Source organism: Eulemur rufifrons, chromosome 9 (genome assembly GCF_041146395.1).
Source record: "Eulemur rufifrons isolate Redbay chromosome 9, OSU_ERuf_1, whole genome shotgun sequence".
NCBI classification, from domain to species: Eukaryota; Metazoa; Chordata; class Mammalia; order Primates; family Lemuridae; genus Eulemur; species Eulemur rufifrons.
The window spans coordinates 17,609,825-17,635,583 of NC_090991.1; the positions used below are offsets into that span (position 1 = coordinate 17,609,825).

The 25,759-nt window shown below is 55.8% G+C and overlaps 2 protein-coding genes across 4 annotated transcripts in view; both read left to right on the plus strand.

Annotated features, from left to right (window-relative positions):
* SEZ6 (seizure related 6 homolog) overlaps positions 1 to 21,828 on the plus strand; it is a 44,558-nt gene extending 22,730 nt beyond the window's left edge. For 2 of the 3 annotated variants that reach the window (XM_069483554.1, XM_069483551.1), the window contains exons 4-17: positions 9,195 to 9,390; positions 13,474 to 13,659; positions 16,097 to 16,265; positions 16,394 to 16,560; positions 17,166 to 17,360; positions 17,592 to 17,730; positions 17,848 to 18,044; positions 18,630 to 18,824; positions 19,232 to 19,423; positions 19,523 to 19,720; positions 20,008 to 20,046; positions 20,297 to 20,414; positions 20,498 to 20,600; positions 20,765 to 21,828. In XM_069483554.1, coding sequence (XP_069339655.1) covers positions 9,195 to 9,390; positions 13,474 to 13,659; positions 16,097 to 16,265; positions 16,394 to 16,560; positions 17,166 to 17,360; positions 17,592 to 17,730; positions 17,848 to 18,044; positions 18,630 to 18,824; positions 19,232 to 19,423; positions 19,523 to 19,720; positions 20,008 to 20,046; positions 20,297 to 20,414; positions 20,498 to 20,600; positions 20,765 to 20,797 — 2,127 coding nt within the window. In that variant the 3' untranslated portion in view covers positions 20,798 to 21,828. The remainder of the gene's footprint in view (positions 1 to 9,194; positions 9,391 to 13,473; positions 13,660 to 16,096; positions 16,266 to 16,393; positions 16,561 to 17,165; positions 17,361 to 17,591; positions 17,731 to 17,847; positions 18,045 to 18,629; positions 18,825 to 19,231; positions 19,424 to 19,522; positions 19,721 to 20,007; positions 20,047 to 20,296; positions 20,415 to 20,497; positions 20,601 to 20,764) is intronic. The other variant, XM_069483552.1, reaches the window with a different exon arrangement.
* Positions 21,829 to 24,989: 3,161 nt separating this feature from the next.
* PHF12 (PHD finger protein 12) overlaps positions 24,990 to 25,759 on the plus strand; it is a 41,963-nt gene continuing 41,193 nt past the window's right edge. The window contains exon 1 of the mRNA XM_069482220.1: positions 24,990 to 25,618. Coding sequence (XP_069338321.1) covers positions 25,553 to 25,618 — 66 coding nt within the window. The 5' untranslated portion in view covers positions 24,990 to 25,552. The remainder of the gene's footprint in view (positions 25,619 to 25,759) is intronic.

A 25,759-nucleotide genomic window follows, 5' to 3' on the forward strand; every position in this document is an offset into this window, starting at 1 on the left:
GTGGCAAGGGCAAAGCCAGTCGGTGCCAGTGGATTTCGTTTCCCCAGAAGGGCACCTGCTGTGAGGGAGGTGGGGATGTTCAGGGGCGTCAGTTGCAGGGTGCTAAGGCCAGGGCTGGGAGATGGGCCTAAAACATGGTTGGATTCTGTCTTGTGTGCCAGGGAGTGGAGAGGGCCACTGTTCCCACTCAGCAATGCCCGAGGCTGAGAGGGGCTGTGCTTCCCCCAGGGGCTTCATCAGGGGCTTGATCAGGGGCTTAGAAGTGCCTGAGGAGGTGCCTCAAGCCTTGGATGGGCAGGGGACCAGGTAAACTCTGCTTCTGAATCCATGTGGCTGAGTGGAGAGAACGCAGAGCTGCCTGATTCAGTCTGAGGGAGCTTCGTTCGCTCATTTATCCATTCATTCACTCCTTCAGCAAATGCTCCCCGAGCAGAGCAGCTCCTCAGGGCGGGCCCTGTGCTGGCTCCCGGGATGCGGAGGTGGGGAAGACAGACATGGCTGCTCCATCGGAGAGGTGACCAGCTATGGGGGGAGTCAGACCTACAGCCCCAGCCTCCTGTCCCCAGCCTCCCCGGGCTGTCTCATCCCTCCCCTGGGATTAAGACTTTCTCTTAATCCTAAGGCCTGAGACCGCAGGTCCTCACAGATGTCCCACAGGCTCCTCAACCTCCACAGACCCAAATCTTCCTTTTTGTTTCCCCAAATCTTCTTGCCACTCCACTCCCGTCAGGTCAGAAACCACAGTGCAATGTGGATGGCGTCCCCTCTGCCCTTCCCCCTCCTTCTTCCATCCCATCAACTCGTCCCCAAGCTCTGTCACCTTGACACTCCCCCAAAGTCTCCAATCTGCCTGCTTCTCTCCATCCATCCCCACAGGCACAGTGGTCCAGCCTGTCACCCCTCTCCACTCCCCCAGCCCCACGACGCAGTGGCCGCCTCACTGGTCTCCCCACCCACACTTGCTCCCTGCTACCCCCTCCACCTACACTGCAGCCATTTTCCCCACGTGAGATCAGTCCTGCTCCCCACAATCCCCCAGGGACCCCTGAATCAAGGGTCCATGTTCAACCACTTCTGCCCTTGTTCTCTTCTCCCCTTTGCACTTAGCTTGCAGGTAACTGCATGGGCCAAGCCCTCTTTCCCCACGAGCCCCAATTGCACATGCTGGTCCCTCTGCCTGCAAGAGTTGTCCCCCCGCCCCCTCCCTTAGGACTCATCCCTGGCATCACCTGCTCTGGGAATTCTCTCCTGATCCCCAAAGCCTGGGGCACCCTCACTTTAGCTCTTCACTCTGCCCCTCTATTGATCTGTTCATAGCTGTCCCCCTCCTCAGCTAGACTGAGCTCTTTGAGGGGGGTGCCCTGTAGCCTGGGGCCCAGATGTGTATGCCATGGACCCCGCGAATGACTGGACGAAGCAATGGGGGAAGGAAGGAATGAGGTAACATGTGACTTGGATCTTGGAGACTGACGCGGGTAGGGAGGAGAGGAGTTCAGCCCAGCGGAGGGGATCAGGCAGGGGCCTGAGGAGTCTGGGGAGCCGGGCTGCACGGGCTGCCCCTACTCCCCACCTGCATCCCTCCATTCCAGTTCCTGTGCCCCTGGATCCGGGCTGGAGCCAGCTACACCTGTCCTGGGGCAATGCCTCCAGCCCACCCCTCTGGGGACGTCAGGTCCAGGTCTCTGAGCCAGGCCCTGCGGAGGGGGCCCCTCTCCCACCCCTGGTGGGCTCCTCCCCTTCTTTCCACAACTGTTTGCTTCTGCTTTGCCAAGCCCGTGCCCCTCACTCAGGGCTGACTGGGAGGGTAATTAGGAACAGCCACCCCCCCCCAACAAGCCATTAGCACTCAGCGCCGCTTAATTAAGGTAATTAATGTAAAATCATCACCTAATGAGAGGTGGCACCGGCTGTGGCTCACTGGGTAGAAGGCGCCAGCTGCAGGTGCAGGGAAGCGGGTGGGAGGGGGCAGATGCCAGGCTGAGTGCCCCCCTGCAGGCCTGGGTGGCCCCACCTGCCCCCCAAGCCTACTGCCCCCACTGAAGCCCACTGGACAAGGCTGGGCCCAGCCCTGGTACCCTCCACAATGGGGGGACAAGATGCTGGCTCTGGCTGCCCCTGCCCTGGTCCAGGCACAAGCCCCGCCCTGGATGCCCGCCCCTCACACAAGCCCTGTGTCTGTTGTCTGGGGCTGCCACGTTTTTTCATAAGAATGCAAAAGCCGTTACCAGGCAACCTTGAGAGGAAGACCTGCCACAGCCCTGGATTGCTGTCAGGAAATGTGGCAGATTGCTGGCCCCACCCTCCACCTCAGCACCGTAGGGGCAGAGTCCTTGGGGACCCTGTTAGCCCTGATGGCCCGAGATAGAGTTTGAGGCCATGGGGTAGCGGGACAGAGTGGCCAGAGCTGGGTCAGCACCCGATTTGGGAAAGGAGCAAGAGACAGAATCAGCCGGGACTAAAGCAGGGTTTAAGGTTCTTTTCCTTCCAAGGCCAGTTCCAGCAACCCCTACTCCCGCCCGGGCCTCCTGGCCACACCACACTGGCCACATGGGACCTGAAGAATTACTGACACTGCAGACCAGTATCCACCAGACATCTGGGGAAACTGAGGCCCAGGCAAGGGAAGGGAATTGCCTGAGGTCACTCAGTTAATCACGAATGGATTTTGATGAGTGGATTTGTCCCATAAGCATAAATTGAGCTGGGGCACAGACCTTCACGGGTAGCAGGGGAGACAGAGATCATACACAATGACCACAGAACGCTCAGTGCTGGCGGGGCTGGGGATGGGAAGCACGGGGGCTGTGGGATTGCCAGGACAGAGACACCCCACCAGCCTGGGGGCCAAGGAAGGGTTCCTGCAGGTGATGACCCTGCCCTGAGGCCTATAGGATGAGAAGCCAGCAGCCAAACCTGGGCTGAGAGGCAGCAGGTGCGGCAGGCCTGGCTGTTGGAGGCTGCCCTGCCTGTTTCAGAAAGGTGACTGCTGCATAGGTGTGGGGGTAAGGGCAAGGGCTCTGGATCACACTCCTGCCAGAGGCTTGGCCTGAGAGCAGTGCCCTCCTGCCTAGGCAGATAGTTGGGCCAGACCATGCTGCACACTGGGGGCAGGATGGGTGGGCAGCTAGAAGGCCTGGCCCACGGCTGCTCAGGCTCAGGGAGAGGGGATGCCCGTGGCTTCTGCCCACCATGGAGAACTCCCTGCCTGCCCCTCTATGAATCCACCGGGATCACTCGGGGTAGATGGGAGGAGCAAAGTCTGGGCAGGGAGGAGGAGAGGAGCCAGGGAGGAGAGGACTGTCTCAGGGCTTCACAAGTCACATCCCGAGCAAGTCAGCCAGACACCACACTGAGCTCCTATCACGTGACTACAGCCCTTGCCTAAAGTCTGGGGCCCTGGGCAAGACCTCACATTTCCCTTTTTTCAAGGAGCAGTCTCGGGGGTACTAGAATCCCTAAAAGCCGTACTCTCCACAGCCTGGACCACAGCCCCTCCCATCTTGCTTCCCCCCTGCCTCCTGCCTCCCCTCATGGTGCTGCAGCTGCGTGTGCCCACTGGTGCTGAGTGTCTGAGCCACCCATGGGTCAGGCCCTCCGTGATCAGAGAAGGCTTGCCTGGTTCAGCCGGGGACCGAGCACCGGGCTAGGCTCTTCCTTGAGATGTCCAGAGAAGCCCCTTCAGTGCAGGTGGGCATGAGCCCCATGGCCTGTTGGGTCCCATCCTGTCCCCAGGCAGCCTGTCTTCCCCGAAGGGCCCCAGGCCTTTCTGGGCCTGGCGCCTGCCTCTCTCTGCACTTGGCATTGCCAGAGCCCTCTCACTGCCAGCCTCCATCTTGGCTTGGCTGCTTTCTGCACCATCTGGAGCCTGGGCACAGCTGCCCACAGGCCCTGCCCTTGTGCCCCAGGTGCCTCCATTGGCACACAACTCTTCCATGCCAGGCCAGCTGTCAGTTTGACAGCCAGAATGCCCTGCCCTTCTAAGCCAGGCCCAGGCCTGATGTGGGCACCAGCAGGGGGTTGTGGGTTGGTGGGGTGGGACTTCTGGGCAACTTCCTGTGTTCTGGCTCCAGGAAGACCCATTTGAGGGGGGCAGGTCTGGCCTCAACAGATTTAGGCCCCTCTCCCCATTCCTTACCAATAAGGTTTTGGGGATGATTCCCAGTTCAGAAGGGCACAGAAGCTGTCGGTTCCAATCCTGGCTCTGCAATCCACCGCTCCATGACTGGGGCTAAGCACCTGGCCATCTCTGGGCCTCAGTTTCCCTCTCTGAAAAAGGAAATTGAGCCAAATGACGCACAAGGCCCCTTGCAGCCGGTTCCTTTGAGTGTGGCTCCTTCTCTGGGGTCGGAAGCTCCCTCCTAGGCCCGACTGCACAGCGGCGCCTCAGGCCCGTGGCCTTGCTTCTCGTCTCCTGGCAGCTGCAGAGCCTGGGCTGGGGAGAGGGCGGCTCCCAGGTATGTATGATGCCTTCTAAGCAGAGTCCTGGCAGACCCGAGGATGAGGTGGTACATAGCCAGCTGTCACTGTGGCAGATGCCAAGGTTTTGCCAGGGTGGGGCCCAGGTCTCCCCAGGAAGGGGAAAGAGGACTGCTAATGCCGTGCCCCTCTGTGCTGAGGCCTGACAGGCAGGATCTAACTTAATCCTTACAGTCTCATGCAGTGGGTATATTATCCATTTCACAGGCAAAGCTGAGGCCTGGAGAGGTCATGAGACTTGCCCAGGGACCCTCACTCAGTCAGTGATGGAGCTAGGATTTGACCCCAAGACTCAAGAGCCCCCGTTTTTCCCCTGGCTCCTGACATTGGCCTAGGAGTGATACAGGGCAAATCCAAACAGGAGTCCCATGCGGGGACAGGGGCTTGTCCAGGCCCTGCCCCAGACCCCCTCTGCCTGATCCCGTGGGACACTCACCTGAGATTCCCGGGGAGGGGCCTGGGATATTGTGCATGAAGAAGGCAGAGCACTGGACCAGGAGTCAGGAGTCCTGGCTTAGACTCCTCCTGGCTTTGCCTTGGACTCACTGGGTGACCAAAAAGGATCTCTCAACTTCTTGATTACAAAGTGCCTTTATCTAAAAGGGGAGGAAAGCGCAGCCTGCTCTAACCCCTTTTGAGGTTTTGTGAGATCTGAGAGGATAAGGGGTGTGAAAGAGCTTTGAAAACTTTAAAGGGTCTTATGGGAAAAATTGTGATTATCCTACCATGTGTGTGAGGGAGCACAGGTATGTGAGGACACACATGTGCCAGGACATGTGTTTAAAGGGGCTGTGTGTGTACAAGTGGGCCAGTGTCAGAGTACACACGTGGGTGGTGACCAGGAGACTCCAGGGGAGCTGTGGCATGGGGATGGCACACAAGAGTCACCCTTGTGCTCATCTACCTGTGCTGGGTTGTACTGATATGAGTGTGCACAAAAACCGTGGCCCCATCTCACCCATGGGTCACACCACTGGGACATGCGCAGAAGACCTGACTGGCAGCTTCTATGGGGACAGGCAGGCCAGACAAGCCTGATGATCTGGGGGCTGGCAGAAGGCAACCTGAATGTTCCCCACCTCCCATCCAGCAAGGGGCCAGTCCCCTCAAAGTGGCTACATTTCTTCCTTGAACGGACCCTAGGGTCTGCTAGAAGCAGGGCAGTGTTGGACTGCCCAGGGTTCTGTGGCAATTGTCCTCAGCTCCCTCTGCTTCTGTCTTCCCCCCGCCTGGCCCCCAGGTCCCCTCCTGTCACTGGCTATGGGCATGGCAAGACAGCCCTCGTGAGCAGAGCTGACATTTCAATCTGTCTCCCAGACTCTTCAGATGCCTACAAATTGTATCAAGTCTTCATCACCCCCCTTGTCCAACACCCAGCCCTGTCTGGCCCCTGTCAGCCTGGCCCTCAAACAAGTGACAAATTACATTCCAGCCACTGCAGCAGGCCTGCAAGTGGGTGCTTGAAACCCAGGAGACCAGAGCTGCAAAGACAGCCTCTGGCTGGGAACAGGGAGGCTTCTGCGTAGGAGCCACTCCATTCCATGCTCTCACCCCGACCCTCACCGCCTGGCGGGGTGGGCTGGGAGCCAGGCCAGCTTGAGGGGCCCTGCCTCCCCCACAACAGAGGGGGCCAGAGGTCACAGCTCCCAGTTTTCCCAGCTTTACAGAGCGCGTAGGGGGAAGGATGGTTGGTGGGAACTCAAATCCCAACATCTTGAAAAGATTTTAGCACCTACCCTATAGAATTGGGGTAAGTTTGAAATAAGACATGGAAAGCACCTGGTACAAGGCTTGACACATGGTAGGTGCTCTATGAATAGCAGTTGTCGTTATTGCTGTTCTGTTGTACCACTGCTGCACTCTGATCCCAGCAAAGCAGCAAGATCAGGAGCAGGAAGCTAGAGGTATATAGGGAACCGGAAGAAAATGCTAAATTAATTCCCACTTCTCTGTCTTTACTTTCATAGTAATTCCCCTGCAATGAGTGTCCTCCCTTCCTCCTCCTCCTCCTCCTAGCGCTCCCCTCTTCAAGGCGCTCTGAGACCCACCTGCTCCACGCACTTTCCCCGAGCCTCCAGCCCTCCGCTGTCCCCTGGAGGATTCCTGCTGTAGGCATTCAGTGCCACTTAAAGCAGAATTATATGCTGCCTGGCATCTCTCGATAATTACAGATTCCACGTGTGTGAGTCTTGTTTTCCCAACTCTAGAATCACAGAATCTCCAAGTTTGAAGGGACCTCATCCAGCCTCCGCCTGCTGCAGGAATTCCCTGAGGAATGTCCCCGGCAGATGGTCAGGCAGCCTCCACCCAAATGTGCCTGGGTGGGGAGCTCCTTGCAGAGAGAGGCGCCTCTGCCCCCCCCACCCCCCGCACCCTGCCTTGAGCTTTTGCTTCAGCCCAGAGAACTACCAGATCTTTCCTCTCAAGCAGGGATAGGGACCCCTCCCTGCCCAGCTGCCCCTCTAGAGCCCCCAGGGCACATCTATTCCCAGCACCCACAGTCTAAGAGGCCCAGAGCCTGGCAGCAGCTAGCTCCTTGGACCTGGCTGGGCTCGGCATCCTCTGTGCTTCTCAGCTCACAGGAACCTGGCGAGACCTGCACCTCCAGCAGCCCACACATTTACTCTCTCCACACTTCTTTGCTGAGACTGGCCAGTGAAGAGAGTGTTGTGACCCAAAATGCCAACCTGGGCTTTAGTGGCAAAATGGGCAGAGGCCCAGTGGGGACCCAGTGGGGAGAGTCTGCAGCAGAGGGACTGACTGGCCTGGCTCTGGAGGCAGAGGATGTGGCCTCGAGATCTAAAAAGATGCTCAGTGTCACTGGGAGAGGCATAAGGACGTCTCTCCCTGTGCAGAGTCCCATACGTGAATGCCCAGAAGGGCGGAAGTGAGGGGTGGCCTGTGGCTGCAGTGCGGGTTAAATGAGGCTAACAAAGCCACTAGAGCCAACCGTGCACTGGGAAGTTTGGGCCTTGTCCTCTGGGCAAGCTGAGGTCCCCAGCAGCGTTTGGGGAGGAGAGAGGCATGGTCTGGTCCGAGGCAGCCAGGGCCCAGGAGATGAGTTGGGGATGGAAGGGGTGAGACAGGTGGTTAGAAATCCATTCTCAGGAGAGAAACAATGGGCAGGAGGTGATCAGAGCCAGGACAGCGACAAAAGGACAGAGAAGAGGAACCAATTGGAATATTTGAGAAATAAGATTGGGAAGAATTTGGTGACTCACTCGATGCCATTTAACCAGCCAGGCGGTTAGCCCTTGAAGGCCCTGCCTCAGAGCACCACGGTAGGGGCCTTGGAGGCCATGTAGTTCCGTGCTTTTGCATTGCCCAGGGATCTTGTTAAAATGCAGAGTATGATTTAGTAGATCTGATATGGGGTCTGAAGATTCTGAATTTCTTACAAGTTCCCGGGTGATGCCGAAGCTGCTGGTGTGGGGACCACATTTTGAGTAGCAAAGATCTACACGAGGCTGTTTCATAAAACGAGGAAACTGAAGCTCAAATAGTTAGTATTTGTCCAAGATCACATGGTTAGGATGAGGTCTCAGATCTCTAGGCTCCCAATCCAGTGTTCCTTCTACCAGGCCACGCCGCTGCTTCCACTCTGGGCAGTCTGTCCTTGTCCAATCTTTGTTTGACTGATTGGAGGCATGGAGCTCAGAAGGATGCTCCAGGGATTGAGGGCCTGAAGATCAGGGTGGTGGCAGAGGGGCCTGGGACAGCCAGAGGAAAGGATCAGAGAAGAGAGAGGCGAGAACCGTGGCGGACATGTGGAGGGGCACGGTGTAAGGCTGAGCTGACTGTCAGCAGGGGCCAAGGTGGGCAGGGTCTTGAGGGCTGAGCGAGGAGTCTGGACTAGATGATGGGGGCTCCATGGGCTCAGTGGAACCACTGGAGGACTTAAACAAGGAAGCACCCTAATCAGCAACAGGTCTGGGCCTATTAACCAGCTACAGCTCAGAAAATATTGATGGGTTAAGCCCTACAGGCAGGGAGGCCGGCCAGGAGGCTGCCATGGTGATCTAGGTGAGCAATAACAGTGACAAGTCAGGGAGGTAGCAGTCGGGGTAAAGAACAGTGAACAGAGTCGAGGTCCAATTGACAGGACTGAATGACTGACTGGATGTGGGGTATGAGCGGGGAGGCAAGACGCCAGTTTCTGACTTGGGCATCCAGATAGAAAGTGAGATCATTCCCAGGGGCACCGCTGCTTAAGGGTAGAGGGTATGAGGCTGGGAATGAGGACGTCTAGGGGAAGCTGGGCATAAGGGTCTGATGCCCAAGACCCCACATGGCTGGCCAGGCCCTCAGAGCTATCTAGATCAACACACTGCCCCGCCCCTACTCCCCTACTGTGCAGATGAGAAAACTGAGCCCAGGGAGGGGAAGAGGCAGGAAGTAGCTGGTGTACTTGAAAAGCTATGGAGACAGAAAGATGTACTTACAAATCCCAGTCCTGCTAATACTCTCTCTGTGACCTTGGATAATCTATTTACTGTCTCTGAACTTCAGGACCCATCTCACAGAGTTACTGAGAAGGTGAGATGAGCTCCTCCAGCACCAGGGTGCCTAGCTCAGGGCCTGCGGGCTCGAACGCCCAAGGGGCATTGAGGATTGGCCCCATGAGGAGGCAGCTGGGGCCTCCAGGAGCCTGAGGGCAGCAGGGCTCAGGCAGCCGGAAGAAGTCTCACTGCTCTGCTTTGCTCTCTCCACGTGGGCAGGTCCAGAACATCAGCCTCCGGGAGGGGGAGATGGTGACCGTGGAGGGTCTGGGGGGACCTGACCCACTGCCCCTGGCCAACCAGTCTTTCCTGCTTCGGGGCCAAGTCATCCGCAGCCCCACCCACCAAGCAGCTGTGAGGTTCCAGAGTCTCCCACCACCTGCTGGGCCTGGCACCTTCCATTTCCACTACCAAGGTAAGGCCCAGGCAGCTGAGGGAGGAACCAGCCCAGACTGGCTGCCCTCCTGGGGGTCTCTGGTGCAATTACAGCCTGCAGGGCACAGGGCGGGGCCAGTCACATAGAGCACAGGTACCTAGTGAAGCTCTGCACAATTGGAGGTAAGTATCATCTGAAACCCCCAGGGCCTTCCCTCCTCAGCCCACCACCCTGCAGAGAGCTGGTCTTGCCTCAGGATCAGGCAGCCTCCAGGTGTGCCCACTGTCACTCACTCATTCATTCATTCATCCAGTAAACTCTCCCAAGGCACCTCCTCTTTATCAGGCTGGTGCTAGACACTGGTAATCTCAACTTGAACCAGCCAAGGTCCTTGCCCGCAGGGAGTTCAGAATCTCAGGAGGCGGCAGACACTTAAACTGGCAATAACAATAGAAGCCCTCCCCAAATGCAAGAAGGTCAAAGTCAAAGGGGGGCTTGACAATAACCATCTAGAGGTCTTTAGCTGCCAACCTGCACTTCTTGAACTGCCTCGCCCACACTAGACCTGGTGCATGCCCCAATCAGCTCAGAACACCTATGGAAATAGGGGAATGGCATGATGTAATGGGAAAATCACAGACTCAGGAGACCAGCAGTTCCGTGTTTGAATCTTCTTCTCACTGGCTGTTGACCTGGGACAGGTCATTTGACCTCTCTGACCCTCCCTTTCCTCTCCTGTAATTTGAGACCAAAACACCTACCCCACAAAGTCACGTTAGGATTAAACAAAATGGTGAATGTCAAGTGCTTCGCACATGTTCCATTAAGGAAACTAGTATTAAAGGGCTGGCAGGATAGGAGAGGGAGGAGGAGGGGCTTGGGACTCTGCTGTTCTCCCATCTCCCTCCCTCCTGCCCATCCCCCCCACCCTAGGCACAAAGTCAGCTTGATCCTTTGCAGCAGGTTAACCAGTTCAGACTGGGGAGAGCTAATAGGGAAATAATTGGTGTGAACAATCACAGGATTGTCTTGCATTGTCATGGACCACTTCTGCAGCCCTGCAGAGGACCATGCCTGGGTGCAGGGCTGGCATTCCGGAATTGGGGATGCTTGGAACCCCACCTAAGGAGCGTTCACTCTACTCTGGCCTCCCCACCCAAACTGGGGGGAGCAGTCTGGAGAGGCAGCAGGGAGCCTGGCAGTGGGCAGGGGCTGTACAGGGGCCTGGCAGAGGCAAGGGGCCAGGTGAGGCAGGGGTGAAGTCTAGGCGGCCCAGCTAGCCTCCCTAATGGCTCATCAATCCTCCTTGGAAGTGGGCATAATTTCACGCCACGGTAACCTTCTCTCTTGCTGCAAATTCCTTTGCACAAAACTCTGGACCTTTTCTCTGTCAAGTCAGACAAAGGTGGCTGAATAGCAGTGAGTTGGAGGCCAGGCAAGGGGAAGCAGACCCCAAGGAAGGGCTGGGAGAGCTGGCCCCATCCTGCCTCCTTCTTGGCTCCCAGAAGCCTTCCCTCTTCAGCCCAGTTTTTGTCAATGATCAGCTCTTTCCTTAATGAGTGTAATTCCCCTAATTATAGTCTGTAATTAGCCCTGATCCCAGAGATGAGAACAGGAGGAGCATGTGCTCACACACGAGTTTCCGTGGGCTAGAGAAAGAGGGTGCCAGGAGAGGGTGTGAGGGACCTGATGCCCATACTTGTGCTGGAGCTGTCCAAGCTGATGTTGGAGGTCGCAGGGATGGGCCCTCACAAGTGCCTCATTGCAGGACCAAGTTCCAACCCCGCTCCCACAGCCTCAGGCAGGGTGGGGAGGCAGAGGGCCCTGACAGCCATCCCCTTCCTCCTTCCTGAGCATTCTTGGCACTGGTCTTGGCCCCAAAAACAGACTCCAGTGAGAAAATAACTCGACAGATTGCAGTGGTGCGGGCTCCCTGGGAATGGTTGTCATGGCAACAGGAGGAAGCTCATCCTGGGAAGTGGCACTTTACCTACTATGGAGTCTGGGGGCTTCATTGTCTGCCCCCAGCCTCCTACCCTCACCTCATCCCTGCCCAGTTTCCTCATCTGTGAAATGAGGGCCCTCCCCTACAAGAGTCGTGCTGTGCTAAGAACTCAAGAGGAAGATGTAGGGACAAGCATCGAGCCTTATATTTGGCTCATGGTCTAGACCTCCCTGGGTGTCAGCCCCTCAACTCCCTCCCCACTAGGTACAGTGCCCCACACCCTTCTCCCCATCCTGGCCTGGAATCTGTCCCCAGGTCATTGTGAGTGGCCGCCATGAACCACCACCCAGGGCAGCCTTGTCTGTTTAGTGTCAGGTGTCTCTGACCCCTGAACCCAGGTTTCTACTTCAGCTGGTAAGCAGGTAGGGGAGGGGGCTGGAAAGCAAAGCAAGTGGGCTCTAGAGCCAGGAGTGTCAAGTCCCCACTCTACTGCTTACTTGCTGTGTGATGAGGGTACACAGTCTTTTTGAACCTCAGTTTTCCTCATCTGAAAATGGGTTAATAACCCCTCCCTTGCCTTCCTTCCTCCCAAGCATACTATAGGCATCCAGTAAGAAGAGTGTGAAGGCATTTTAGAAGCTGGTGAAGTGCTATTATTAATCAAGATTTACCAACAGTAACAGCAGGCTGGGGTATTAGGTATGAGTTCTGCGCCAGGCCGTTACATATGTCCTCTCACTTAACCTCTACAACACCGGATGCAATACTCAAAATGGGTGGTAAACAAGGAAATTGAGCCCAGGGAATTTACTCAAACCCAGGCAGTGTGACCCCAGAGCCTGCTCCTAAGCGCTGCTCTGTACTGCCTGCCAGTCACAATTAGCCACCCAAGAGCCCTGTGAAAAACAGAAGAGTAGAAATCTTCCTCCCACTTTCACAGACATAGTAACTAAGACAGGGACAGGTGAAAGTCACAAAACTCAAGTTTCTGGACCCTGGTCTGCCCAAAGGCAGCCGCTTTCTCTGTTCACATAAAGTCTCACAGAGGCTAGCAGAGCTCCTGCCCCCACCTCTCCTCCCTCTACCTGGCACCATCAGCAAGGGTGGCCTCCCCACCCTAAGACCCAAGTTCCTCAGTCTAGATAGTCCCCATCCCTCCTACCACCCCAAAGATTGTCGGGCACTGTAGCCCAAGCCTCCTCCCAGCCTCTCTCCTCGACCCCTTCAGGCCTTTCCTCCTACCTCTTAGACCCAAGCCGGAATCCCCATTTTTAGCTCCACGCAGCTTGGCCCTGGGTTGGGATTTGCCAGACTGTTTTGTAGGATTTGCTGCCACCATTTGGTTATACTTGGTATGACAATTCCAAAAGCTACCAGGTTTCCCAGGGCAACGTGTCCCTCTCCTGGCTTCTGCAAAGGCTTCTGCCTCCCCCACCTTCACCCCTATCCTGTTTTAAAAGAAATCCACAGCTATTGCCATCAAGTTTTTTAGCATATTTCAGTGAATATTGGGAAAGCTTTTACTGTCTGACTTCAATCTTTCCTGCTGCAATTCATATTTGTCCCCACAGGAAAAATAATATCAACACTTTACATCAATCAGTACAGGCTTTTCACTATTTCAAGTGTTTTCACATCTACAAGTCATTCAATCAACATTTTTTTTTTGAGACAGAGTCTCACTCTGTCACCCTGGCTAGAGTGCCGTGACGTCAGCCTAGCTCACAGCAACCTCAAACTCCTGGGCTCAAGCAATTCTTCTGCCTCAGCCTCCCAAGTAGCTAGGAATAAACATTTCTTGATGATATATTATCTGCTGGGTGCCAGGGATACCAAGCTGGATAAAACACTATCCCATTTATTTTCCCAATAACCTTGCAGGTGGGCTGGCATTTTGAACCTCATTTAACAAGTGAAGAAATAGACACAAAATGATTAAGTAACCTGCCTAAAGTGTCACAAAGCTTGAACCAGAAGCCAAGAACCAGCCCAGGCTGCTGGAAATATCACTGGCACCTTCTAGGGGCAGAGAGGGGAGTCTTTTTTGGAACTCGTAATGCTTCTTCTGACCCCAAATGACACCTCCAGGCAGACTGGAGCAGATCTCCCCTCACGCCAGTGGCTCAGCTTCCTGCCACACACACACACACAGAGTATCACCCATTCTCTCTTTGCAGCCTATCTCCTGAGCTGCCACTTTCCCCGACGTCCAGCTTATGGAGACGTGACTGTCACCAGCCTCCATCCAGGAGGCAGCGCCCGCTTCTACTGTGCCACTGGCTACCAGCTGAAGGGTGCCAGACTCCTTACCTGTCTCAATGCCACCCAGCCCTTCTGGGATTCTCAGGAGCCTGTGTGCATCGGTGAGTGGCCCCGGAGAAAAGGGCTCAGTGCTGAGCAGAATCAGGTGGAGGGCTCATCTCCACTCTCTGTTGTTGTCTGGCACTTTCATTTGCTTTCCATAAGGAAGCCAGAAAACGGTCACACACCTCAGTGGCATTCATCCAACCTGCATTTATTGAGCATCTACTATATGGAGGCACAACAGGTATACAGAGCTGAATTGAACGAGGACTCTGCCCTCAAGGAGCCCACACTTCCAGGAAAGAGGGGAAGAAGATAGCACATATTTCCAGAACAGGAATTAAAAAAACAAATGAAGAGACATAAAGTGACCTAGGAGGGAGCAATCATTCTTAGTTGGGTATTTAGGAGGTTTCCTAGGGGAGGTGGCACTGAAGGTTTGACACTTCAATCGAGAGGAAAACATGGGCAGTGACACAGGCAGGAAGGTGAGGGTGTTTAGGGACACAGAAGACAGCCAGGTTTGGCTGAAGCCTGGAGCACGGAGAGGGCAGTGGGAGGGCCTTGAATGTCAAGGCAAGACACTGGGTGTTGAAGTTTTTTGAGAGGAGAAGGGAGGAGTTCAGAACTATAGTTCGGGAGAGCTAGCCAGGTGGTTGTCTGAAGCTGGGAAGCCAGCAAGGCAAGAGCGTTTGAACTTAGACAGTGACTTTGGGAATGAAGAGGAGGGAAGATGTTCCAGAGACATTGATGAGGGAAAGGGGGCAAGAGAAAGACGACTCCCAGGTTCAGGTTCTGGGTGATCAGGAGGTCTGGGATAGCCGCCGATGGAAGGGGGCTTGTTGGAAGAAGGAAGATGGAATGTTTGCTTTGCAGTACAAAAGGCAGCTTGGGCTTTTTTCTTTTCTTTGGTGGGGGAGCTTGAGCTTTTGAACCTTATTTCATTCTATAAACCTTTCCTGGGTGCCAGGCACAACCAGAGATGGATAACACAGACATGTGCTCTGCCCCGCAGGCGCTCTGCCTCCAGGGAAGACTGAGGGGCAGCTCAGTGCAGAGAATGCTGTACCAGGGGTAAACTCAGGGTGCTGTGGGAACCCGAGGGAGAGCTGCTCCAAAATGAGGGAGCGGGCGGACAAGGCTTCCTCGGGAGATAACAGGGAAGGATTACAAAAATGTTAGTTTGGGGCAGTGGGGTGGGTTCCTGGAACGGCAAATGCAAAGGTGTGGAGGGCTGAAACAGCAGCTCCACATTGAGGGAAGCGTGCCTGAAGGGGAAGGTACTGGGCAGAGGGGACTGATGCTGAGTCTAGACAGAGTCAAATTCAGGAAGGACCTGAATGCCATTTTGAGCTTGAACCCTATCAGGAGGGTAACAGGGAGCCACTGGGCAATTTTAAGCAAAGGACGGTGCATGATCAGATGTGAAGGGCAGTTCCATTCTGAGACCAAGCAGAAAGGTAGGTCTGACCTTTCTGCAGAGAAGAAACTCACCCCGGCCCTCCAGGAGCTTTATTAAAATACTCTGCTGTATTGAGCATTTGAAGACAAAGGTACTGTGTATTGGCCTGGTCTCTGAGAGCCAAGAGGGTTAGAGCTGTGTGTCCAGGAGAGGAAAGTGCTCCTGGAACCAGCCACACTCTTCTTGCCTGAGGCCCCTTCTCTGGCCCCAATTAACTGCCAGGAGCTTGTAGCCAAGTGACCCAGGAGTCCTCACTGATGGCACAGGCAAGCTGCCTGGCCTCTCCTTAGAAAGGGAGGACAGCTCCCAGGCCAGAGCAGTCAGTGCTGGAAAGGCCCTACAGGGTCAGCTGTGCGTGAGAGCTATTTCAGCAAGTGTTCAAGGCCATCGATGGCCAGCAATGCCTGCTAAGGGCACAAGGTTTGGGGCACGCACATCAGGTGTTTATCATCCCAGATCTAGTCCTACCCGTCTTTTTACTTTTATGAATAACCTCTCATTTTATTCAACCAACACTGAACACCAACCCCATGCCTGGCGTGTAGAAACCGGGCCCCTGCCCTAGGTTAAGGGACATATCCAAACAAATAACTATTTTTAGGAAAGTAGCAGGAGGTAGAGATAGCAGATGTATCCCAGAAGGTTGGAGCCCAGAGTAAGGGCTTTATTAAAGTCCCCCCGGGGGGTGTCAGGAACAGCCTCCTAAAGGAATCAGCAGAGAGGGAAAGTGACTTACTGGGGCCACGCAGCCAGGCAGTGACAGATCTACCTACAGTCAGAGCATTGCATGTGAATAGTCCCACAGGTGTGAAAGGTTAGGAGGTAGGATTCTGCAGTTCAGACCACCTGGAGCTGCAGGGTCACAGAGCTAAAACGATTGACCTTTAGGACCACGATAGCAAAGATGGCAGGGAGGCAAAGGTCCCTGATGCCCCATGCAGATGGTACAAAGCTGGAATGGGGAGGAAGGCTTGTTAGGCTACCTAGGTTCCAGTCAGGGGACCCAGCCTATACATCCTGTCCCTGTCTCCCAGCTGCCTGTGGTGGAGTGATCCGCAATGCTACCACTGGCCGCATTGTCTCTCCCGGCTTCCCGGGCAACTACAGCAACAACCTCACCTGCCACTGGCTGCTGGAGGCTCCTGAGGGCCAGCGGCTACACCTGCACTTTGAGAAGGTTTCCCTGGCAGAAGATGATGACAGGTGAGGGGCTGTTCTAGTGGGATGGGAGTGCCCGGCCAGGTAATATCCTGCGGGAGGAATGCTACCCAAGCCTGGGGCCACACCCCATCTGGGTGACCAGCCATGTAGCTGCCACTCTCCCGGCCCAGGCTCATCATTCGCAACGGGGACAACGTGGAGGCCCCGCCAGTGTACGATTCCTATGAGGTGGAATACCTGCCCATTGAGGGCCTGCTCAGCTCCGGCAGACACTTCTTTGTGGAGCTCAGTACTGACAGCAGCGGGGCAGCGGCAGGCATGGCCCTGCGCTATGAGGGTGAGCCTGCCGGGGCCTAACTGGGGCTGGGGGGCTGGGTGGTGGGCTTGGGCCTGGGCCCTTTCTCACACACCCTCCCCCTCTCCGCCCCCATCCCCATCCCATCACTCCTTCCAAGTCTGCCCCTGCTCACCTGGCATTCAGGTCCCCTCTCCCTGCCCCTCCCCTCGGGTCCAGGATTCCTGCCCCATCTTTGCTGGAGACCCTTGCCTGGTCCAAGACAATAAATTCTCCAGATTTTGAAAAGCATAAAGGGCCCCAACCCTTAGGGAAGGAGAATTGCTGTAAGAAACATTCTAGAACCATTCCTGCATGCATACAAACATTAATTCATTCAAAAAATGTTTATTGAGTATCTTCTGTGTACTAAGCACAAAACTAGGCACTAGGAATGCAATCCCAGGGGTCAAGACGGCCCCCTGAGCATAATAGGGATGAGTGTTCTGGGCTGTACCTCCTGCACCGCCTCTCCACTCCCAAGCCCAGGACATACATGTGTCATCGGCACTGAGGAAGAGAAAGACCCTGGGGAGGGAAGCAGGAGGATGCTTGCCCCGTGTTTACGCCAGTTGAGGCTGAGTTAGGCAGGGCCCTGTGGTTTACAGCCTTCCAGCAGGGCCATTGCTATGAGCCTTTTGTCAAATACGGCAACTTCAGCAGTAGCGCACCCTCCTACCCTGTGGGTACCACTGTGGAGTTCAGCTGCGACCCTGGCTACACCCTGGAGCAGGGTTCCATCATCATCGAATGTGTCGACCCCCACGATCCCCAGTGGAATGAGACAGAGCCAGCCTGCCGAGGTCAGTAGGCACCAGCAGATGGGCCTGCCAGGGGGCAGAGAGCTGGGTGGGTACCAGGGAGCCAGCCTCAGAGCCTTGGGCCACAGGGGCCCTGTGATGCGTCTGATTCAGGCTTCCCCTTTCGGAGGTGGGGGCTTCCAGCAATGGGTGGGCATGTGATAGCTCCAGGACACAACGGCACTGGGGGGAACATGGAGGGAACACACCTCCTGGGCCTCCCCTGCCTTCTAGCCGTGTGCAGTGGGGAGATCACAGACTCAGCCGGCGTGGTGCTCTCCCCCAACTGGCCCGAGCCCTACGGCCGAGGGCAGGACTGCATCTGGGGTGTGCACGTGGAAGAGGACAAGCGCATCATGCTGGATGTCCGAGTGTGAGTGCCTACTGGGTCAGGCCAAGCCAACTCCTGAGGTCTGGGGACACCTCTTGTCCAGCCCATTCTGGGGCCCCCAGGCCTGCCCTGCCCTGCCCTGATGGTCCTCCTCCACAGGCTGCGCATAGGCCCTGGTGACGTACTTACCTTCTATGATGGGGATGACCTGACAGCCCGGGTCCTGGGCCAGTACTCGGGGCCCCGTGGCCACTTCAAGCTCTTTACCTCCATGGCTGATGTTACCATCCAGTTCCAGTCGGACCCTGGGACCTCAGTGCTGGGCTACCAGCAGGGCTTCGTCATCCACTTCTTTGGTGAGCTAGTCCCTACCCCCCTTGGAGTGCAGACCTCGAACCATGGCAAGTCATAGAGGCCAGGGCAACTAGGAGCCTGGGTGCTCTTTTGGACAAAGGAAAGCTGGCATCACCTGAAGGAAGCTTGTCCTGTTCTCCATCTTCCCTGAGGGCCCGCTAACAGAAAGGGAGCCTTCTGTTGCAGCAAGAGGGATTTGGGTAGGCAGCAGGAAGAACTTCCTAACAAAAATAGGGAACTGAGGAAAAGTGTTGTTTTTTACCTTTCTGACAATCTCAACAGAAGTGACAATTTCCCTCACCCTACTGGCCCCCATCTCTCAGGCCTGAAGAAATTGTCAAGGTGCTTTTGGAAGTAAGGCCAAAGCCTAGGTGATAACCCTGGAATCTAGGAGACAGAGCAATGTCCGGGACAGGCCAGGAGGGGCCCTTGAACAGGGGGCATGAATCACTGAGACTACCCAGGACAGTCCAGGCCCAGGACAAACTGGCAGGAGCCAGAGTGTCCTCGAGGGGAGGGGGGACTAGCTAGCACGGTTGCTCTGGTGCTGGCTGAGGCCCTGCATCTTGCTGCCTTTGTGCCCTCAGAGGTACCCCGCAATGACACATGTCCGGAGCTACCTGAGATCCCCAATGGCTGGAAGAGCCCGTCGCAGCCTGAGCTGGTGCATGGCACTGTGGTCACTTACCAGTGCTACCCTGGCTACCAGGTGGTGGGATCCAGTGTCCTCATGTGCCAGTGGGACCTAACCTGGAGTGAGGACCTGCCCTCGTGCCAGAGGGGTAAGTGTACCTGTCCCCCATTCTCCCCTGCCCAGCACAACCTCCAAGCCTCTCTCCTGGATTCTGAACCAGACCACAGCTGTTATTGGCTAGTATCCTTGAAGTTCCTTCACCTCTCATAGCCTCAGTTTCTTCATCTATGAAATGGGGATAATATCTTTTCATAGGGTTATCAGCCAAGTACTCCAAGTATTTCATTCCTGGTGGATGGCCAATTAGTGTTTGTTGACCCTAATGGATGTGAAGGGGACAAATGAGGGGACACACCAGCAAAATAGTAGGGACAGATAAATAGGGGGTAGAACCATATGACATGAAGATATTAGCTGGCCTGGAATGAAGCCAGGGTGGCTTGGCTGTTGCTGAGTTCTTCTTGGGCTACTTTCCTCATTACCTCCCACCCATAGTGACTTCCTGTCATGACCCCGGAGACGTGGAGCACAGCCGACGCCTCGTATCCAGTTCCAAGTTTCCCGTGGGGGCCACCGTGCAGTATATCTGTGACCAGGGTTTTGTGCTGACGGGTAGTGCCATCCTCACCTGCCATGACCGCCAGGCCGGCAGCCCCAAGTGGAGTGACCGGGCCCCCAAATGTCTCTGTAAGTGGGTAGGACGGGAAGTCCCTGGTAGGTGATACAAAATGCTACCTCTGGAGGCCAGGGGCCTGGCACCCTCACTGGGCCCTGCCTGCTTTGCAGTGGAACAGCTCAAGCCATGCCATGGCCTTAGTGCCCCTGAGAATGGTGCCCGCAGTCCTGAGAAGCAGCTACACCCAGCAGGGGCCACTGTCCACTTCTCCTGTGCCCCTGGTTATGTGTTGAAGGGCCAGGCCAGCATCAAGTGTGTGCCTGGACACCCCTCACACTGGAGTGACCCCCCACCCATCTGCAGAGCTGGTGAGTGCCCTGTCAACCCCCAGAGCCCCTCCTGCCCCACAGGGCTGCTCTGGCGAAGATGTCCAGTGTTGAGAACCAGAATCCCCTGCCCATGCCACCTTCATGTTACCCTCGGTCTCCCCAGTCTCTGCCAGATCCTTCTGACCTGGCATCACCAAGACAAATCCCGGAGTAGGCTCTCCTTGGACAAATCTTTCCCATGACCAGCCCACTACCTCCACTTCCTGCCTCAGTGGTTTGGCCCACTGGGCTCACCCACTGTCCTTGGCCCTCCCCTCTTGTTCCAGCCTCTCTGGATGGGTTCTACAGCAGCCGCAGCCTGGATGGTGAGTCTCCAACCTTGAAGGCCAGGGAAGTAGTCTCCTTGCCCCTGGTTCTCACAGCTCCCAGGCCCTGGGCTTGCCAAGGAGGGAGGGCAGAGAAAGAGAGGTTTGGACCTAGGAGGGCAAAAAGCTCTTTCCCTGCCTCCAGCCAGCTAGAGGGAGCTGGTAGCTGGATGCCTTTGGGCAAAGGGGAGGGCATGTGGGTTCCAGGTGACAGGGACCTCTGCTCTAATGCCACCCTGTGTGTTTTCAGTTGCCAAGGCACCTGCTGCTTCCAGCACCCTGGATGCTGCCCACATTGCAGCTGCCATCTTCTTGCCGCTGGTGGCAATGGCACTGTTGGTGGGAGGTGTGTACCTTTACTTCTCCAGGTGGGTCTGGCTTCTCTTCCTGCTCTACATACCTGCCTCCCTCCTGCCCAGTACTCCTGACTCGCAGGCTTCTCTGCCCACAGGTTCCAGGGGAAAACCTCCCTGCAGCTGCCCCGAACACGACCCCGCCCCTATAGCCGCATCACCGTAGAATCAGCATTTGACAATCCAACTTACGAGACTGGAGTAAGTAACCACGCCAACCTTGACACCCTGGCCAGAACTCAATTCTTTGCTCCCTTGGGAAGGTACTCCTGAGGGTCCTACCAAGCCCTCTCAATTTTTCCCTTTTCCTTGGGAAGGTGAATTATGGCCTGGCAAACGTTATACAAGTTTCTAACTCCCAGCAGTCTCTTTCCTTTGCAGGAGATGAGAGAATATGAAGTCTCCATCTAGGTGGGGACAGCCTAGGGAAGCCAACTTAGCCTTGCGTCACGGTCCAGCAGCAGGGCTCCCGGCTTCCTGCTGTCCCTCCACCTCCTGTACATACCACCTGGGAGGAGACACCACCAATCCCTCAAGAAGTTGTGCCCTTCCCCGCCTGCAATGCCCACCACGGCCTATTTTCTTGGTACCACTGCCCACTTAGGGCCCTTCCTTGGGCCCAAGTCAGCGGGCATCTGCCTATGGGCAGAACACAGCTGGAGCACATACATCAACAGCCAACATTCTCCTGGCCCTCCCCCATGCCCTGGACTTCCAGCCTGGAATTCACAGGCAGAGCAGAAGCACCTTTCTCCACAAGACCACCATCCAGACCCGGCACATAGGACCCCGCAGCAGGGCTAACTTGGTGGAAACTGCACTAGGGTGCTCCTCACAAGGACCATCACTAGTGGCCAAAACTGCTCTCAATGGTGACCTCTGGGTAGTCCTGGCATGCCAACTTCAGCCCCTCGGGGAGGTCTCTAGTCCTCTAAAGCCCCCGGAATGGACAGTTCTGCCTCCTGCCCTGTTGCAGTGGAGGCAATAATTCTAAGGGATCCTAAAGGGTTCGGGGATCCTACTCCAAGCTCAGGTTGGGCTTCCCTGGGCACTCATGCTCCACACCAAAGCAGGACACCCCCAGCAGCCCTAAACCCCGAGGAAAGGGAGACCTTCCTCTGATGTTTATCTGGCTGTTACAAACATCCTCTTTCCCACTGGTCCCTCCTTTAATCTCAGCCATTTGCCAGGCTCCTCTCTCCTGGCCACTGTTATGAGATAAGGGGAGAGGACAGGCACATTCTGGAGAGGAGCAGAGGTCCAAGGACCTAGGAATTTGGCATGGAATAGATGGTCAGAGAGCCCCAGGCAGGGGCCTAGGCGCTGGCTGAAGGCCACTTTATACATGTAATGTATTATATAGGGTCTGGGCTCTAGCCAGAGAACAATCTTTTATTTCTGTTGTTTCCTTATTAAAACGGTGTTTTTGAAAAAAACCAAGCAATGGCCAGGTGGATGGTGTTTTCCTGGAGGGAAGGGAGGTGGGAAATAAATGGGATACGGACTGCAGGACCAGAAGGCATGCTGGACCAAACAATCAATCATCCCCAGATTTTATTTAAAAAGAAAAAAAAAGATAGCAGAGTGGTGCAGCGGAAGCGTGCTGGGCCCATAAAAAGAACAAAAAAAGTTATTAATACATGCAGTTGAGCAGGGTCCACTGTCCCAGATAGGTCAGTGCAACAGGTGGCAGGTGAAATGAGAGGCCCCAGTGGCTGGTGCTCAGGGATGTGGGAACCTGGGAACTGCACTGCAACCCCCACCCCCCCCCAATGCCTCATTTCCTCTTCTTTGCCGAGGCCAGAACCACAGGCTGGCATGCTCCCAAACCTTCCTCAGTGCCACCAGATTGCTGACAAGGCCCAGGAAGCCTGCCACATCTCTCCTTCCCCTTACTTCCAAGCAAGCAAAGCTTGGGAAATTAGAATAGGAAACAGACTGAACCCCTGAATATGAGGCCTTAGTCTGGCATGACCTCAGATAATAGCCAGATGTCAGGAACACGGGTAATGCAGATTAGGGGCTTGGCTCCTAAGTTAGGCTAAGGCCGTATCCATGGCCTCTGGGAAAAGGTGACTGGGCAGGATCTGCTTAAGTTTGCCCTTTCCCTATGGCCCCCAATGCCTCCTGAGATGAAAGTGTTTGCCCAGCGTCGTCCCCCAGCATGCACATTCCATGCTTAGACGTGTGCCCTGCATGGCTCCTCTCCAGAGTAGGAGCAAGCGGCAGGCAACAGGGAGTTATGGGAACTAAGAAACCAGAAGACAAAAATCCCTCAAAGAAATAATAGCAACTAGCACCTTCTGCTTCTACAGCCTTCCAAGAGGGAGGTCTTGACTACTCATGCTGCCCACCCCTGGCCCTTGAGGAATGTAGAAGCTCCAATCCAAGCAGAGTGCAGTGCCTAGATTAGCCACAAGAGATCAATTCCAAGGGCAACTATATCCTACCTGCTCTCTCTCCTCAAGCACCCTTGAACTTCTTGGGCTGAAGCTCTCCAAGGTGGCACCATTCCTGGCCCCACTGGGCTGATCTCATTCTCCAAGTTCCAAGAGGAAGGTGTGTGAAGTTCCCCTGGCACTTGTCAACAGAGCCGGCCAAGTCTTATTTTGCTCGTTAGTCCACCGCCTGTTCCTGTTCTCAGCTGCAACCGATGATGTTGTTCAGAGCAAAGCCTTCCTCACTGGACATGTGCCAGTGGCTTACTTATCTGCCCCATAATGTCTTCAGGCTGACAGAGCAGCACAGCTGGGCCCTGAGCACTAGGAAGGAAGCCAATGAGAGAGGGCACATGAGGTTATAACCTCTGAGGGCCTGTGGCATGAAGTACGGCCCTAGGAGAGAGAAGATCTGGCCACTTCCATACAAGCAATCTAGTTCAGCCCTCCCCTCTCTGAGGGCCACATCTCTGGTCCATAGTCACTAAAAATCTGTTGTTGCCTGAGCCTGGCATAAGGCAGAGAGCAGCCAATTTACAAGACATTCCCCACCCCCAGCCCCCATGACTTCATAGCTCTTTCCAGACACCTAAAGGGTCATCAGAAAAGTGAAAAGGCAGAAAAAAAGAAACCTAAGACTCCACATACTGGTTTCTCAACTCTAACTCATCCTCCTTACTGTCCCAAAAGAGAACAGCAACAATTCTGCAGAGGCAGTTAACATGGTGTAATGGGCAGTGTCTGGCCGGGGAATCAAGAAACTGTTTTATTTCTATGTCTGCCATACATTCACTATGCGACCTAGGCAAATCACTGCTCCTCTCTGTGCATCTGGAAATGAGGAGATTAAATCAGATGGTCTCTAAACTCTTTCCAGTTTGATGACTTGGAAAATGCTAAAGGTGTCCTGACATTAAAAGTCGGCTGGGCACAGCTACCTGGCAACAATGCCGATTAAACACCTAGTGTCAAGCACAACGATGCGGTTCCCTTCTCTACTACTTCATCCACAGTGATGCTGGCAGCAATAACCGGCCATCTCTGACGGCGATACCAAGGGGAGGGTCGGGCGCCCTGGAAGGGAGCATAATCCCCGCCCCGAATGCGAGGTGAGGCCTTCAGACTACAAATCCCAGCATTCAGCAGTGCAGCTCTCAAAAGTATCCTTTCCCGGCAGGCAAATCACTCTTCCCTGAGTCCACCCTACCGTAGAGTGCATCGCACGCACACGGAACTACGGCTCCCACAATCCACCAGACCCATCGCGATTCTTGCTCCCTGGATGCAATGCGCTCCCGTTCGCCCTTTGGACCCCTTGCGCATTGCAAACTGGGAGCTGAAGTCCGTTGTACGCAGGTTGCTGGGCGTTGTCAGGATTACAAACTCTCCGCTTTGGGCTTCCTCTTGAAGAGCAGTTCTCAGGGACTGTGGTGAAGAGAGTGTAGTAACGGGCAGACGGAACTCTCCATAGTGCCATCAACACGCAAGGCAGGGATGCTCGGGCTAAAATTAACTGTCGGGAACGGGAGGGAAAAGGGAACCGCAGCCAGCCAACTCGCCACCAAAATTGTCATTTTCTGTCGCAATGGGTTTCTTTTCTCTCTTTACCAATATGGCGGCCCGGTCAAGCCACACCTGACGCTAGAACCAAATAGTCCAGTAGAACATTCTTAGGAATATTGCTGTCACCGACAGCCTACTAGCTCCATCCAACACCACACCTTGCTCCTTCATGCCTGAGGACTCCAAGGGCACGACAGCCCATCTTTCATTACCAAAATGGCGAAAGGAGAAGTTTTCTTGTGAGGGCCTGCAACTGACAATACGCCTGCGCGGGAAGCTGCTATGTAAGGGGGAGGGAGGGGAGCACCCCCAACACGCCTGCGCGGGAACAGAGTCCCTAGGTCCGCACACAAACACCAATGGATGAACAGTTCCTAGGTTCCTGCGGCTGCGCTATGACCCCTAGGAGTTTCCCAAGCGCCTGCGCGAGGCCTCAGGTCCCGCCCTTTTGCCTCAGTACGCTGGCGCAGGGCAGAAAGGCGGGGCTTCGGCGCTCCAGACGAATGCCAGCGCGGCTGCGCGATGGGGGGTACCCCCTCACCGCGGCTGCGCGGGAGCCCGGCCGCCGGCTGTCACTGCGGTTGCGCGCGGCGAGCGGCGATCCCGGGGCGCCTGCGCGGGTGGCTTTGCGGGCGCTCGCGGTAAGTTTGCGCCAAGTGCGCGGCAGCCGGGACGCAGACGGCGGCGGCGGCAAGAGGCGGAGCCCGGGGACCACCCCCCATCACCCTCCCCCCCCAGTCACCTCACGTACCACAACCTCACCTAACCTCTCACCCCCCCTCCGATCCCCCCAACCCTGGGATGGCAGCGCCCGCCAGCCTTCCCGGCCGGACCAGCGGTCGCCAGTGCCGGCTTTAGCCTGTGGGACTAGGCCCCGCCGAGGCCTGAACCCCGGAGCCGGGACCCACTGTGCAGCCAGCAGCCGGGCCGGGACTGAGGGGCTGCTCCCCCCTCACGGCCCGTGGGGAGGACGCTGCCGTCCCGGGGACTGGGGGCCGGGGGGTGGGGGGGAGCCAGGGCGAGGAAGTCGGGACCCGTGTTGGGAAAAAAGAAGGGGAGCCGGGGTCAGGAGCGCCCCCTCCTCCCGTTTCCCCCCTCCCCCCGGGGTTGGGGGGGCCGGAGCAGAGAGCACCCAGCCCGGGAGGTGGATGAATGTGGGAGAAAATGGAGACCAAGACGATCGTGTACGACTTGGACACGTCGGGGGGGCTGATGGAGGTAAGAGTGGCCCTCCTCATCCCCTTCCCCCAGCGCCGGGAGGGAACCTACGCCCTCCACCCCACAAAGCCGGTCCTAAGCTCTAGGCGCCCAGAGGGCCGGGGGAGGGGGGGTTCTTCCTCACCCAGCCTCTCCCTCCCA